This window comes from Sus scrofa, chromosome 12, assembly GCF_000003025.6.
Source record: "Sus scrofa isolate TJ Tabasco breed Duroc chromosome 12, Sscrofa11.1, whole genome shotgun sequence".
Classification (NCBI taxonomy): domain Eukaryota; kingdom Metazoa; phylum Chordata; class Mammalia; order Artiodactyla; family Suidae; genus Sus; species Sus scrofa.
This window is the reverse complement of record NC_010454.4, coordinates 44186406-44202245: the sequence shown is the minus strand read 5'-3', so window position 1 is coordinate 44202245 and position 15840 is coordinate 44186406. Positions and strand designations below refer to the sequence as shown.

The following is a 15840-nucleotide window of genomic DNA, read 5'->3' as shown; positions in this document are numbered from 1 at the left end:
TCTCCGTTGTTGACCAATGAGCCTTTCGGGGGTACAGGAATTTTCTTTTCTTTTTTTAAATTTAGGGCCATATCAGTGGCATATGGAGGTTCCCAGGCTAGGGGTCAAATTGGAGCTACACCTGCCAGCCTACACCACAGCCACAGCAACGCCAGGTCTGAGCTGCATCTGCGACCTGCACCACAGCTCATGGCAATGCCAGATCCTTAACCCACTGAGTGGGGCCAGGGATCAAACCTGCAACCCTTGGATATGAGTCTGGTTCGTTTCTGCTGAGCCACAAAGGGAACTCCCAGGAATTTCCCTGATGGGCTTCACCGGGCTCTGCATTGCCGCTGACATTTACCCCGAGCACTAAGTCTGTGCCGGGCCCTGCCTTATACCTAGTCTTCCCACAATTCGGTGCTACCTTGACTGTCTTCCCCATTTTACAGACAAGGAAACCAAAGGCTCTGGAAGAGATGGAACTGGCTCAGAGTCACATGTTCTGAAGTCCCAGAGAAGGGATTTGAGCCCAGGCCGTTTAGGCCAGAGCCCCTGCTTTTCACTTCAATGTTCCAGCATCCAGTTCTTTGACCTTGAAGGTTCTGACTCCATGGCTGGACCTGGGGGGTCCTGCTGGTGTCTGGAAGGCAAGCAGGTGCTTGTCACCCTGGGGAAGCTGCTGGATTCTTCTTGGTGGCTGTTCAAACCCACTGGCTTCTCACAGAGGGAAGTTCCATGTCTCACAGTCACAAGTCCACACCTTGACCCCTCAGAGGTCCTGGGGGTGTGAGTGACAAATGACAGCCCACCCCCACAGTTACACGAGCAGCTAAAGGCATGCAAACTGGGCCGGTTCCGCCCTTCGTGAGTGAAGGATTGTACAGTTAGAAATTGGAACTTGTTGAATGCTCTGTTCAAAGCCAGTTCATTAATGCCGAGAGCCACTCCCTCTTTTTCAGACTAGGCATCATAGAATTTTCAGTGCCTCATAAATATAACTACCTAAAAACACTGGTAAAATTTAAAACTCTAAAGGAATTGGGTGAAAACGTAAGCTAATCCTTTCTTGCGTAGTCACCTGTTAATGTGGACGTGCTTCGGATGCTCCAGCTGCGGTCTCGTGCTCTCTGCTGTTCTTGCGCTCGGAGGCAGAGCAGGCCTATCGCTCGAAGCTTTGTTTGGGGAGGAAGGGCTTCCGGTGGCGCCGGGGCCAGCCTCAGCCTCACCCAGCAGGTCCTCAGGCGGGAGCGCCCTTGAAGATAAAGAGTGCCGAGTGTTGTGTCTTGGAACTTTTTCTCTAGTCAGGGAAGAGTAGTCAAGACTGTCTTCTCTACAGAAAGGCCATTTCGTTCTGAGTTGTCCGCTCTCCTTAATCAGGAGTTCATTCCTTAAATAGTTTTGTTTGTTGCTGTTTCACGTCTTTGGTGTTGATTAGAGATCTCAAGGTTGCGGGTATGGTGTGTGTGTGTCTGTGTGTGTGTCTGTGTGTGTATCTGTGTGTGTGTGTGTCTGTGTGTGTCTGTGTGTGTATCTGTGTGTGTGTGTCTGTGTGTGTGTGTGTGTGTCTGTGTTTCCAAACCTTTCTGCCTGTAGGATCGTTTTGAAGCCAGGGAGGGCAGCAGAGAAACCAGTTTGGAAATCTCATACGGGATAGCAGGGATAGCTGGCAGAGCTTGAGAAAGCTCACTGTAGGGAGCCTGGGATGGGGGACACACTGTGAAGGGCTCCTCCCTGCACAGGCCCTGGGGCCCTGCAGGTCGAGTCCTGAGAGCCGGGCCTGTCTGGGCCTGACCGGGGGAAGCATGGGTGGGCCCCCGACATCTCCGGGCTTGGAGCAGCCCCCTAGGGTGGAAGGTGAAAGGTTAAGGGCCTGGACTTGGCATCAAGACACCCTGACTCTTAGTCCTAAGTTTGTTCTTGGCCACGCTTACGTCCTTGGGCCGGTACTTAACCTTCTGGATACACCAGACGGTAAAAGGGACACACAAACACCTCCCTCACAGCCTCAGTGGGACCCCGTTGGAGGGTGGCTTTGCCCAGCACCCAGCTCATTGTGAGCACTCAGTGCACAGCAGCTGCTGCAGGAGGTGTGGCTCATCCCTTGAGCAAGGGCGGGGGTGGACGGGCGCTCCCCTGGCCGAGAGGCGGGACCTGGCTGTGGCTTGAAGGACGCTGCTCTGGGTCTGAGAAGCGCTGCACTCCTTGCTGAGACGAATACGATTAGCCTGGGAGCCTGGAAACAAGGGTGTGGGTGGGATCAGCTGTGCAGCTTGCAGGACCCAGTGTGAAAATTAAAAACATGGGCTTGATCAGGATGGAGGATAATGTGAGAAAAAGAGTGTGTGTGTGTGTGTGTGTGTGTGTGTGTATACATATACATATGTATGTATAACTAGGTCACTTGGCTGTACAGCAGAAATTGGCAGGCCATTGTAAGTCAACTATAATTAAAAAAATTTAAAAATTAAAAAGAAAAAAGCCCCGTGGGCTTCCAGTCCAAAAATGACTCAGACTTTGAGTCCGCGACCGCAGTGCGGAGCTCAGGGCCTTGGTCCCACCCCCACGGAGCTGGCCCTGGTGGGCACAGTCTCCCTGAGAGACGTCTTGCCCTCTGGGTGTCCTAGTTCAGTTCCTGCTTCTGTGGATTGAGTCAGTCCCCATTTAAGGCCATCTCATTGTTGATCTTCCTGATGTCTTCCTGTCCCCCAGGGCAAAAATAGAGGAACATCTGGCCAGGGTGGAAGCGGTAACAAAGGAGATAGAAACAACAGGAACCTATCAGCTGACGGGAGATGAGCTCATCTTCGCCGCCAAGCAGGCCTGGCGCAACGCCCCGCGCTGCATCGGGAGGATCCAGTGGTCCAACCTGCAGGTGGACTTCCTTAGACGGCAGGAGGGGAAGCGGGGAGGCGGGCGGGGCCCCCGCTGATGGCTCCCAGCGACCCAGCGGTGCTGTGCCCGGGGCTCCCGGGGTCCTCTCCCCACACCCCTGGCCATGAGATGGGGGCGGTCACAGCCACATACTCCCATTGCCCTGGAGTCTGGAATCCCATCTCAGCACCAGGATTTCTAGCTGGTCTTTCTCTCGTGTGTTAAATGGGGGAGACCAAACGCCACCATGAAACCAGCGGACCTTGCGATTCTTATTGCCGAGTCCCTGGTTGTTTACCTCGACTGAATTCTCGGCTTTCAGAAAACATTTTCTTTATCCTAGCCTCCTCGGCCATCTTTACATTTATTGCTGGATAGTGTTGAAAGTCTGTGGACAGATACATAGATGAGACATGCCAGTGCAGCCGGCTCTGGCTGTGCTAAAGTGTGCTGGAGGCCGTGTATAAAATGCCTGAAGCAGCTGGGCTCTGGGGATCCTGATTCATGGGCATGAAGATCAGGTTTGCTTGGGGTTTGGGTTTTTTTTTTGCTTTTTTGTTTTTGTTTTTGTTTTTAATCTTTTTGCCTTTTCTAGTGCCGCTCCTGCGGCATATGGAGATTCCCAGGCCTACGCCAGAGCCACAGCAACACGGGATCTGAGCCACGTCTGTGACCCACACCACAGCTCATGGCAATGCCAGATCGTTAACCCACTGAGCAAGGGCAGGGATCGAACCCGCAACCTCATGGTTCCTAGTCAGATTTGTTAACCACTGCACCACGACGGGAACTCCGGATTTTTTTTTTTTTTTCACTTTGCCACCTCTATTTTTTTTTAAACTTTTTTTCATTTTTTAAAGTTTTATTGAAATATAGTTGAGTTACAATGTTGTGATAATTCTGCTGTACAGCAGAGTGACTTTGTTATGCATATACACACATCCATTCTTTTTCAGATTCTTTTCCCACATAGATTCTCGCAGAGTATTGGGTCTAGTTCCCCGTGCCATACAGCAGGTCCCCATTGGCTTATTCCATATACCAGAGTGTGCATAGGCCAGAGTGTGCATAGGCCAGTCCCAAGGGCTTTGGGTTGTGATAGGGTCTTCCAAGTGGGGATGCCTGGGCCCCCCTAGGAGAGCAGGAGGAAGATGAAGGGGCAGAGAGGAGGCTGCCCTCCTTGGTGGGGTGCTTGAGCTTCAGGGGTTTGAACCACTCCCTCAGTCTTAGCTTCTGATCGGCCCCGAGGCTTCTGAACGGCCCCGAGGCTTCTGAACTCACAGTCCTTGACAGGCTTGGTCTGGGCGGGGTGCTGCCTGCAGGTCTTCGACGCCCGGAGCTGTTCCACGGCCCAGGAAATGTTCGAGCACATCTGCAGGCACCTGCGTTATGCCACCAACAATGGCAACATCAGGTGGGTGTGCCTTTCCTGGGGCTACAAGGCTACGCCTGGGCCCGCCCTGCCCCCTGAGTCTTAGCCAAAAGATGCCCGTGGGTTTAGGGGAGGCGTCTCTGCTCCAGGAGAAACCAGGGAGAAAGAAAGGAGACAGACGCTCTGAAGAGGCCCTTGTAGGGAGCCGGCCTCCGTGAGCCTAGTGCCTCATCAGCGGCCCCTTTCCTGGGTTTCCTTCTGACTTGGACCCGTTTGGAGGGGATGGGGGGATCTTTAAGAAGCGCTTGATTCACTCTTCAAGGTTAGGGCTCCCCACTTTGGGGAGGGCATGAGATGCTGGTTTTGCAGCAGATGGTTCCGGGGTGGGGGTGGGGGTGTTTTTTCTTAGAGGTGGGGGAGTCACTGCTTATCAGTACCCCCTCATCTTACCTTTCCCCTCCCCCAGCCAAGGAGGTCAAGGCAGCTCGTTGGGTCGTACATTCATTTGTCTGTTTGGCAAACACTGCGTGCCCGCCCGATGGGGGCTCAACACAGAGCTAGGTTGGGGGTGGGATGGGGCGGTGCACAAGTGACTGAGACCCTAAAATGCTGCTCCAGCCCACAGTGAACCTATGCTTTGCACTAGACAAGCACCCAGCTAACCTGGACGGCAAGGAGAGCAATATGGTGCCACCAGGGAAAGGGCTGGGGCAGCTAACACCACCAAGGGGCGCCCTGGAGGGCTGGTCCCTGTGCTGTCTGGAAGAAAGGGTCTGAGCTGGGGGGAGAAGAAGGAAGGAGAGGGTGTGTCAGGAAGTGGGCAGGTTATAGAGACGGGTGAGAGCTTGGCGTGTCTCAGAGCTGCAGGGGTTTGGTTCATTTAGCTCAGGGGCAGGGAGCTTGGGGGTGGGAAGACAGGGGGGAAAGGGGTCCTGGGGGATGGCCGGAAGCCCCCACCCAAGCCAGGCGGTAAACAGCACTGTCCTTGTCTTGGGGAAGGTCGGCCATCACCGTGTTCCCCCAGCGGAGCGATGGGAAGCACGACTTCCGGGTCTGGAATGCTCAGCTCATCCGGTATGCCGGCTACCAGATGCCTGATGGCACCATCATAGGGGACCCGGCCAGCGTGGAGTTCACCCAGGTACCAGGTCCAGCCACGGTGGGTGAGAGTGGAGCCCAGAGGGGTCAAGGGACCTGGGTCTCCAGACTCACTGGGCCTGCCTTACCCCCAGCTGTGTATCGACCTGGGCTGGAAACCCAAGTACGGCCGCTTCGACGTGGTGCCTCTGGTCCTGCAGGCTGATGGCCGCGACCCTGAGCTCTTCGAAATCCCTCCTGACCTCGTGCTGGAGGTGCCCATGGAACACCCCAAGTAAGCAGGCTGCGGGTGCGGTGCGGGGGTGTGAGTTCCCAGGCATGTCCCCTCCTGAGGTCTCAGGACTCTCCCTGTACCTTCCCCAAAGCCCAGCCAGCAGCTGGGGACAGCCAGCAGGACTGGCCTTCAAGGCCCAACTTGTCACACTTGTACAGCAACTCTGCCCTTGCATCTCAGCCTCAGACTTATAAGGAGATGCTGATGGTGACAGGGAGGCCGAGGCTTAGACAGACAGGGCCCTAGGAGCTTGGGAGGCAGTGACCTTGGGAGAGGAACCCTTGAAAGACTCTGAGGTTCTCACACTGAGCAGCCCAGGCCTCTTTGACCTTCCTGCCAATTCTCTTAGCTGTCCCTCTCCTGAATGGGTGACAGAATAGGGACATGGTACTTTAAGAGCTCATCTGGTCCAGCCCCTGCTCCAGGCAGCTCTAATAATTAGAAAAACACCTCCATACATTGAGACTCACTGTGTAGCAGGCATTAGGGTGGGCTCTGTTCGTCCCTTGACTCTGTTGAACTTAGTCCTACCTCAGGGCTTTTGCACTTGCTGTTCCCTCTGCCTGACATGCTCTCTTCTCAGAATTTTGCAGGGTTCATTTCTTGTCAGTGAGGTATTTCCCAAATGTTACCCAGTGTGAGAAGCCTCTTCAGAACACCCAGTCTAGAGTAGGCACCCTCACCCTCTATCACCTTATTTTGATTTTTCTATTTATTTGTTTACCTATTTATAGTCTGTAAGTGCCCTGAGAATTAGGGATCTTGCCTTTCTTGTTCACCAGTTCAAGGTGCTGTAGCACCTAGCAGGGTGCCTGGCTCATAGAAGGTGCTCCGTCATATATATTTCTGGAATGAATAAATGTACAAATGAATGATACTATTATCTTCACAATAATCTCATGAGCTTGATGCTTCAATCTCTATTTTGCTGGCAGGGATGCTGAGGCTCAGAGAGGCTAAATAACATCCCAAGTTCACACAGCTGGTAGAGGATAAGGCAGAACTTGAATCCAGGCTTCCTCACACTAGAGCTGCTATGCTGTGTTGGGTTCCCAGCATTTAGCACAGGACCTGTCCCATATTTGAGGCTTAATAGATGTGCATGAATGAATGCATAATTAATGGCATAATAATTACCAAATGCATAATTAATGGTAATAACATATGGTATGCCAATTCACCTCTCCCGGCAGGATGAACGTAGAGATCAGCATCTGGAAAGGAGTTTTCTTGGTTGACTTGTTTTCTGAAGCTTTTGGGGGGGCTGGGGTGAGGGTGGGCCAAAGTGAAGGCCCCATTGCCACCTGCTTGGCCTCCCTGCCAGATACGAGTGGTTCCAGGAGCTGGAGCTGAAGTGGTACGCCCTGCCAGCCGTGGCCAACATGCTGCTCGAGGTGGGCGGCCTTGAGTTCCCAGGGTGCCCCTTCAATGGCTGGTACATGGGCACGGAGATCGGGGTCCGGGACTTCTGCGACGTCCAGCGCTACAACATCCTGGAGGTACCAGGACCGTCTGGCTGGGCCGGCTGGAGGTGTGGGCCTTTGGGTGGGGTCCCAAGGACCGACTCTCCCCCATTTCTCTGCCTCTGCAGGAAGTGGGCAGAAGGATGGGCCTGGAAACACACAAGCTGGCCTCCCTCTGGAAAGACCGCGCTGTCGTGGAGATCAATGTCGCCGTGCTCCACAGTTTCCAGGCATGTCTGCTGTTTGTGGGTCTGAAGATCATCTGGTTGGAAGGCCATCTGATCTAGTCATTGAGGGGACGGGCGGGGGGCCCAGGGCAGCTCTGAGACGGGACAGGAAGAGCCCCCTGGGGCCGGCCCAGCTCGGGAAGGCCCCACGGCTGTGGGCCACACATCCTGACTCCTGGGGGCTCCCAGCATCAGCTCTGACATTGGCAGGATACGGATATGTCTGATCCTCGGCTGTCTCCTGACCCTTGCTGATCACATCCCTCTGCTGCTTGAGAGTCTCCAGGGCTTCCTCATGACCCTCCTTCAGGGTCAGCTTCAAACCGCTTGGCCTCATTTCCTCATCTGTAAAACAGAGATGATAATGGGCCTTCCCTCACTAGGTTGCTGTAAGAATTAAATGAAAATGCATGTAACAGTTACTGTACTGCCCGGCCCAGAGTGAGCACTCAGTAAGCACTGGTTTTGTTCTTCTTCTTATTTATCACTGTTACCATCATTCTCATAGCCATCATCCTCAACTCCTGGGCCTAAAACTGGTCTGATACGCAGGCTGCTGTGTGTGCATACATGAAATTTTAGAGGCTCCATCAGCTGGAGCCTCTGCTGCCTTCTGGCCTTGACCTGCAGTGTCCTTCTCCAGGAGTGCCCATCAGCTGCCTAACTTGTACCCGTTCCTCAAAACTCACTTCCTCTTAGAAGCTGTCTCTAAAATCCCCATCTCAGAGTTCCCATCCTGGCTCAGTGGTAATGAACCTGACTACTATCCATGAAAACTCAGGTTCGATCCTTGGCCTCGCTCAGTGGGTTAAGGATCTGGTGAGCTGTGATGGAGGTCAGAGACACGGCTCCGATCCCGTATTGCTGTGGCCGTGGTGTAGGCTGGCAGCTGTAGCTCCGACCTGACTCCTAGCCTGGGAACTTCCATATGCTGCAGGTGCAACACTAAAAAGACGAATTAAAATAAAATCCCCATCTCTCCTCCAGGCCCTGAGCTAAGCTGTCCCTCTGCCCTCTGTTAGCACCTCCACTGCCTCGGGAAACGTCTGACCGCTGCCTGCCCTGGTTAGGATATGATATAATGCAGAGAAGGGGCCACATCTTTCACCTCTGTTATGCTCGTGCCTCATGCAATGCCGAGTAAATAGAAATAATAATAGCTGCTAACATTTTTATTGGCCACACCCGCGGCATGTGGAAGTTCTGGGGCCAGGGATGGAACTCAAGCCACAGCTGCAGCCTGCGACACAGCTGCAACAACACCAGTTCCTTAACCCACTGCACTGCAAGGAAACTTCCAATAGCTGCTAACATTTATTGAGCACGTGTTATGCTTTACTGGTGTTAATTTATTGCATCCTTTCAACACCCTCATGATGTAGAAACTATTATCCTCCCCATTTTACAAATGAGAAAAATGAGGTTAAGCAACTAATAGCTCAAGGTCACATGGCTAACAAGAGGCCAAAGTTTGAACCGCTGCATGAAACCAGTGACTGCAGCCAGACAATGGGGCTGCCCTTGTTGGGTCACTCCGGGAAGGCTTAGACCCTTTGGCCTCTGCTTTTATTATGTGGCTGGACAGCCATATCCTGGGGGAGGTGACTCCTAGAACTGTACCAACAAGTGACAGAAATGCACTGTGGTTTGATTCATCAGCATCCAAGAGCCATTTGCTGGGAGACTTGTAAGTATGGCCTGAGAAGCTAGCTGGACACTGCCCCGGAGGGCCAAGGGGGACCAATATGTGGCCTGCGGGCTGGCCATGGCTTTGGTGACTTCTTGGGCTCCCTCAGAGGCTCTGAAAGCACCTGGCATTGGGGTATTTATCTCCAGCAGTGAGGAGGGGTCCTGGAAGGCGTGCGCTCCCATTTTATAGATTGCCGAGGTCCATCCGGGAGCCCAGCAGCCGACCGAGCACTCTCCTCACCCTTCGCCTCCACTCCCTTCTTGCCTCCTCCTGATTTAGAAGCAGAACGTGACCATCATGGACCACCACTCGGCCGCAGAGTCCTTCATGAAGTACATGCAGAATGAGTACCGGTCCAGAGGGGGCTGCCCGGCCGACTGGATTTGGTTGGTCCCCCCAATTTCAGGAAGCATCACCCCCGTGTTCCACCAGGAGATGTTAAATTATGTCTTGTCCCCTTTCTACTACTACCAGGTAAGGGAAGGGCCTTCCTCTCTTCTCCGTCTCGGGAGCTCAGGGTTGGAGAGGGGGTGTGTCTACACATGTGTGCTTGCATGTGTGCATGTGTGTGCTTGCATGTGTGTGTGCATGTGTGTGCTCACTAATGCAAGATATAAGAGGAGGATCGGGGATGCAGAGACATGTGTTTAATGCTTTTCAGGCTTCACTCAAGGATGCTGAGCAGGTTTTGTCCATTTCCACAGAAGTGGGACCGAAGGAAATACCTTTTTTTGGGGGGGGGAGTCTTTTTAGGGCCACATCAATGGCATATGGAAGTTCCCAGACTAGGGGTAGAATCTGAGCTGTAGCTGCTGGCCTACACCACAGCCACGGCAATGCCAGATCTGAGCCGTGTCTGCGACCTACACCACAGCTCACGGCAACACCAGCTCCTTAACCCACCGAGCAAGGCCAGGGATCGAACCTGAATCCTCATGGATACTCATCGGGTTGGTTACTGCTGAGCCACAGCATGAGCTCCGGAAGTACTTTTTTATTGTACCTTCTGTGGCCCGTCACTCTGATGGGGTCTAAGCTCCTGAGGGTGACACCATTGCACCCGCCCACATGGGAAGGTGATAAACAGTGTCAGAGGCACAGTGGTGAAGAACATGGCCCCAGTGCAGACACACCCAGGGGTGGTTCTGCCACTTCCCCGCTGCGTGATCTTGGGTGGGTCACTGCACCCATCTAAGCCCTGGTTGTCCGTCTCCGAAAGCCTGGGCGGCGTCTCCGCTGTGGAGGTTGGATGGGTCACAAACGCGGGTGTACGTAACAGCCTCGCCCTGTGCCCAGCCCAGAATGCACTCAGTAACGGCTGCCTGTCGAAATGAGTTCATTTTTGTCAAAAAGGACTTCGGTTAGGCTTGGGGAAGAGCTTCTTTACTCTAAAGGGCTGTAAGTGGGGTGACTGATGGGCCAGGATGGTTTGTGCTGTTGTCGCAGCACCTCCTTCTCCTCCCAAAGGTCCCACAGTCCAGACTCTGCATTCTGTGCAGTCTGTCTAGCCTTCCTTGTGGGAAGACTCCAAAAGGAAAAAAAAAAAACACGGAGCGTCAGCTTCGAGGGAGGAAGACAGACAGACAGGGAGCTTCCCCGTGGGGCTTTTAGTGAGGGGCAGGGACAGAGCCTGCTCGCCGCCCCCAAGTGATGAAGGGCTCCGAGGGTCCTCTGTCTCTCCACCGTCCCCCAAGCCCTGGCCGAGCCAGGGCCCTCCTTGCGCTCACATCTGCCCTCTTCCCTGAAGGTGGAGGCCTGGAAAACCCACGTCTGGCAGGATGAGAAGCGGAGACCCCGGAGAAAAGAGATCCGATTCAAAGTCTTGGTCAAGTAAGTGGGAGTGGCCGGTGCTGATGCCTGACCCTCAGCCCTTCCTTCTGGTCGGCCTTCCCTCCAAGGAAGGGGCACAAAGAGAAGGGGTGTGGCTCCCAGCAGTCTGGACACCAGTTCCGAGGGTCACCTGCGCCACTGTCCCAGCCCCTCCCTCCTCCATCTTCCCCTGGAGGCTGATGGGGGGGAGGGGAGGAGAAGGGTGGTGAGTCGGGTTGACCACTGGCGAGAAACCTTGGTCTTTTTTCCTAAACTGCCCCACTTTTTTTTTTTTTTTACAGTGATGAAAATGATGTACTTTATTTTTTTCATTTATTTTTGTATTAGGGTAGAGCTGACTTACAGTGTTGTGTCAGTTTCTGCCGTACAGCGTCGTGACCCAGTCACATCTATATATACGTTCTTTTTCTTACGCTGTCTTCCATCGTGTTCTGTTCAACTTTCAACCTGCCCCACTTTCAGCGCCGACCCTCCCAGTCCCCCGGGCCCCCCGGCACACAGTCTGTCTGTCCCCACAGAGCCGTGCTCTTTGCCGCTGTGCTCATGCACAAGACCATGGCCGCCCGGGTCAGAGCTACCATCCTCTTTGCAACGGAGACGGGAAGATCCGAAACGCTGGCCCGGGACCTCGGCGCCTTGTTCAGCTGTGCCTTCAACCCCAAGGTAGCCCACCCAGCTTGTGTGCAGAGAAGTTTGGGAAAAGTCAAAACGATCACTCTGCTCCTGGGTGTCCCTGCGCCTCGGACGTAGGAACGTACATTGTAAAATCCGTGATAGCAGGAGAGACGTGTGTCCAGGGATTCCCAAACTGACCTGGGAAACAAGCTTTCCGTAGTGTTCCAGGGAACGACAGTTGAGAAACATGTTCTTAATGACTCCAAGTCTCCATATACGTGAGCTTTTCTTGAGGAATTGTATTCACGTTTATGGGCCATCTGCTCTACTGGGTACGGAGCTGCGTGCCAAGGGGGTGGAGAATGAATGCGAGTTAGAGAAATAAAACCCCAAGGGTGACCGATTCACTCCATCAGTGTTGGATTCCATCTTCCATCACCGAAGGCCTCCCGGGTCAGGTGGGCCAGGGCAGAATGCGAGGTGACGCATTTCGCCCGAGATTAGCTTCAGACCAAGGGTTTGGGTTCCCGAGGTGTCAGAGGTGTTGTCATTTTTATAACCTGCTCATCCCGTTTTTATGGAAAATATGTCCGCACACTAGGAATTTGAAATGGCAGTAGGCGAGGTGGTGGGAATTGTTCTGATTTGGGACGTACAGTATTTTGAAGGCAGGCCCTCCAGGGTGAGTGGTGGGGCTTGAGCAGGGGAGAAGTGAGGGTGCTGTGTTCAGATAGGTTCACTTGAGTTCCTGTTGTGGCTCGGCAGGTTAAGAACCCAACTAGAATCCATGAGGATGTGGGTTCGATCCCTGGCTTCGCCTAGTGGGTTAAGGATCCAGCGTGGCTGTGAGCTGTGCTGCAGGTCTCAGAGGCCCCTCAGATCCTGTGATGCTGTGTGATGGCTGTGATGTAGGCTGGCAACTGCAGCTCCAATTCAGCCCCTAGCCTGGGAACCTCCATATGCCTCGGGTGTGGCCCTCAAAAAAGAAAAATGAAAAAGAAAACCCAAACACCACATAGGTTCACTTGAAGGGGTTTGTTAAACACTCACCTTCTCTAGGCTGGGCTCCAGGAGACAGACCTGACGAAGGGTGTCTCGGCCTTAGGGGAGGGGTGCGGGGTGGGGGGAGCGCTGGGTACTGGGGAGGGCATGGGGTGCCCCAGCCTGGGAACTGAGGGCTGATGTGCACCCCTGGCGCCCTGCAGGTTCTCTGCATGGACGAGTACAGGCTGAGCCGCCTGGAGGAGGAGCAGCTGCTGCTGGTGGTGACCAGCACGTTTGGGAACGGAGGCTCTCCAGGCAATGGAGAGGTGGGTGGCCTGGGCCCCAGTGGTCTGGGGGCCAGTAGGGCCGAGAGGGCCAAGGAGAGGCTCTGGGGACTCAGCGTGTTGTAAAGAAGGTACTTGGGAGCCAGCGGGCTGCCCTAATGTCAGCCCTTGGCCTGCCTGCTTTGTCGTTATTGCTGTGTGCATGAGCTGCCTTTTTTACGCATGATATAGTTCCATAAATTAGCCTGCCTTTTTAAATTCAAAAATTCACGTTTAGAGGAAACGTTCTATCACAGATGGAAAGTCAGCAAAAATTGGTTCCAGGTAAACCCAACGAAAGCCAAACAGTTCCTGAATTTTAGCTAGATACTGTTGCCTAACCATGGCTTGCTTTGTTTTTTTAAAAAAGACTATGGAGTTCCCATTGTAGCTCAGTGGGTTAAGAACCCAATGTAGTCTCCAAGAGGACACGGGTTCCATCCCTGGCCTCACTCAGTGGGTTAAGGATCCAGCCATAAGCTGCAGCTCCAATTCGACCCCTGGCTCAGGAACTTATGCTGCAGATGCAGCCATATAAAGAAAAAAAAAAAAAAAAGGCTACTAAGCAAGTATTAGAGAAGTGTTACCTCCATTAGCAGCAGTCTAAGACTTTCTCCCTAGTGCTCAGGAAAAATAAAATAAAATAATTGAAATAGAAAGAACTAAGAACTAAAAAAAAGCAGGAAAAAAAAAAGAATGTTTTCTTACCATGTGATTTGACACTATTTTTCACCTAAAATTATCTCTTTTTTAAATTATTTTTTTATTTTTTTTTAAATTATCTTGAGTTCCTGGGAAATCAGGGTCATTTCAGAGACTGTGGGACTGGCTGTCACTCTGACAAGAAGAGAGGCTCAGGTCCCATCAGAAGACCCTCTGGAGATGCCCTGCTATGATGCAGGAACCCCTCTCCCAGGGCTGGTTGGGCTGGGAGCTGGGCTGTCCTGGGTCCCCCACCGAAGGTCAGGCCCATATGAGCTTCTGAGGCTGAATTTGTCCCTGAGCCCCAGTCAGGTGACCCCATGCAAACCAGCTACCATTGAGGGTCCTGACCCTTCTCCTGCTGAATGTGGGTGGATTTTTAATTTTTTTTTTTAATTTTTTTTTTTGTCGTTTTAGGGCTGCACCTGTAGCATATGGAAGTTCCCCAGCTGGGGGTCAAATTGGAGCTGTAGCTGCTGGCCTATGCCACAGCCACAGCAAAGCAGGATCTGAGCCACATCTGCGACCTACACCACAGCTCATGGCCACACTGAATCCTTAACCCACTGAGCAGGGCCAGGGATCAAACCTGTGTCCTCATGGATACTAGTCAGATTCGATTCTGCTGAGCCACGACAGGAACTCTCTATGGGCGGTTTTTAAATGAGCCACCAGGGAGTTCCTGTTGTGACTTGGTGGTGATGAATCCAGCTAGGATCCATGAGGAACGGGGTTCAATCCCTGGCCTCGATCAGTGGGTTAAGGATCTGGTGTTGCCATGAGCTGTGTGTAAGGTAGGTTGCAGACGTGGCTTGGATCCCGAGTTGCTATGGCTGTGGCATAGGCTGGCAACTGTAGTTCTGATTTGACCCCTAGCCTGGGAACCTCCATATGCCGTGGGTGTGGGCCTAAAAAGCTAAAAAAAAAAAAAAAAAAAAAGAGCCACTAGAAGAAAGGGAAAGGTGGTGCTTTTACTACTCCCGTCCTGAGAACAGCATGGGTCTCTCTCTCTAGAAACTGAAGAAGTCCCTCTTCATGCTGAAAGAACTCACCAACAAGTTCAGGTCAGGCTCTTCCCCAGCCCCGCCGCCCAAGTCGGGTTCTGTCCGGGGATGGAGCTGGGTGTGTATAAGGGGCAGCTCTCTGGGATGTCCTGGCCCAAGGAAAGCCTGTCCTCAGAATGTGTCATGAGTCAAGGCCGGGAAACCAAGTCCTTCTCACGGGTGGGTCACGGGACTGGTGATGAGGCTGGGGAGCCGGGGCGGCCCGGAAGGGGGCAGCACTGGCGGGCCTCGCTCATGGGCGGGCCTTACGGATTGGCAAAGGGTGATGCAGCGGGGCGGCTCACCCGTTTCCCTGCGTGTCCCCCCGGCAGGTATGCTGTGTTCGGCCTCGGCTCCAGCATGTACCCCCAGTTCTGTGCCTTTGCTCATGACGTCGACCAGAAGTTGTCCCACCTGGGGGCGTCTCAGCTCACCCCGACCGGGGAAGGGGACGAGCTCAGCGGGCAGGAGGAAGCCTTCCGAGGCTGGGCCGTGCAAACCTTCAAGGTCAGTTCCCAGCCGGAGCTGCCCCTCAGCACAGCAGGGAGGCTGCTGTGCACTGGTGCCCAGGACGCCGTGCTGGGCATCCCGGGTGGGGTGGGATGGCCCCCGGCGGGGTACTGGAGGCGGGATCCCAGGCGTGGGCTGGGCTGTTCTCCCACAGCCCCCAGAAGAGCTGTGCTTGAGGCAGGTGTTCCTGGGTAGGAGAAGGGCTGAGGCACCTCCCTGCCCTCGGGACCTGTGGCTCAAGATCTTCCCCTCTGATTATCCAGGCCTCCTCCCGATAACCTAGTCTTGTTTCAGTGTCCCTGCCACACAGAGCTTGGGGTCAGGGATATCTCAGCAGCGCTTTATTGCCTGGGGCTCCCCCCCCTCCCCCCGCCGCCCCAATTGAGAGAACTCATTGAAGCAATGTGGTCAGTGACCTACACCATAGCTCACAGCAACGCTGGATCCTTAACTCACTGAGCAGGACAGGGATTGAACCCGTATCCTTGTGGATTCTAGTCGGGTTCGTTACTGGGTTTCCACCACACTATTCCACATCAGGAAAGTGGGAGGAGTCAGACCTGTCTCATGGTGTGGGCATGCAGATAAAGCAAGTTGCTCTCATTAGGAGTCCCCGCTGTGGCTCAGTGGTAGCGAACCCAACTAGTTTCCATGAGGATGCAGGTTTAATCCCTGGCCTCGCTCAGTGGGGTTAAGGAGCCACCGTTGCCGTGAGCTGTGGTGTAGACTGGCAGCTACAGCTCCAATTCGACCCCTAGCCTGGGAACCTCCATATGCTATGGGTGCAGTCTGAAAAAAAAAATATAAAATAATTCTGATGTTATTAATGTTTGTAATAATGGCAAACACTGCT

General features: G+C 53.5%; 1 protein-coding gene across 6 annotated transcripts in view; it reads left to right on the top strand.

Annotated features, from left to right (window-relative positions):
• NOS2 (nitric oxide synthase 2) overlaps positions 1–15840 on the top strand; it is a 44932-nt gene that overhangs the window by 17630 nt on the left and 11462 nt on the right. For all 6 annotated transcript variants that reach the window (XR_001299931.2, XM_021066186.1, NM_001143690.1 and 3 more), the window contains 12 exon segments: positions 2695–2857; positions 4179–4270; positions 5228–5369; positions 5461–5600; positions 6925–7099; positions 7192–7293; positions 9260–9454; positions 10728–10810; positions 11329–11473; positions 12631–12735; positions 14449–14498; positions 14810–14984. Coding sequence is in view for 5 of the 6 variants with exons in the window: in XM_021066186.1 (XP_020921845.1) it covers positions 2695–2857; positions 4179–4270; positions 5228–5369; positions 5461–5600; positions 6925–7099; positions 7192–7293; positions 9260–9454; positions 10728–10810; positions 11329–11473; positions 12631–12735; positions 14449–14498; positions 14810–14984 (1567 nt within the window). In the remaining variant the exon portion in view is untranslated.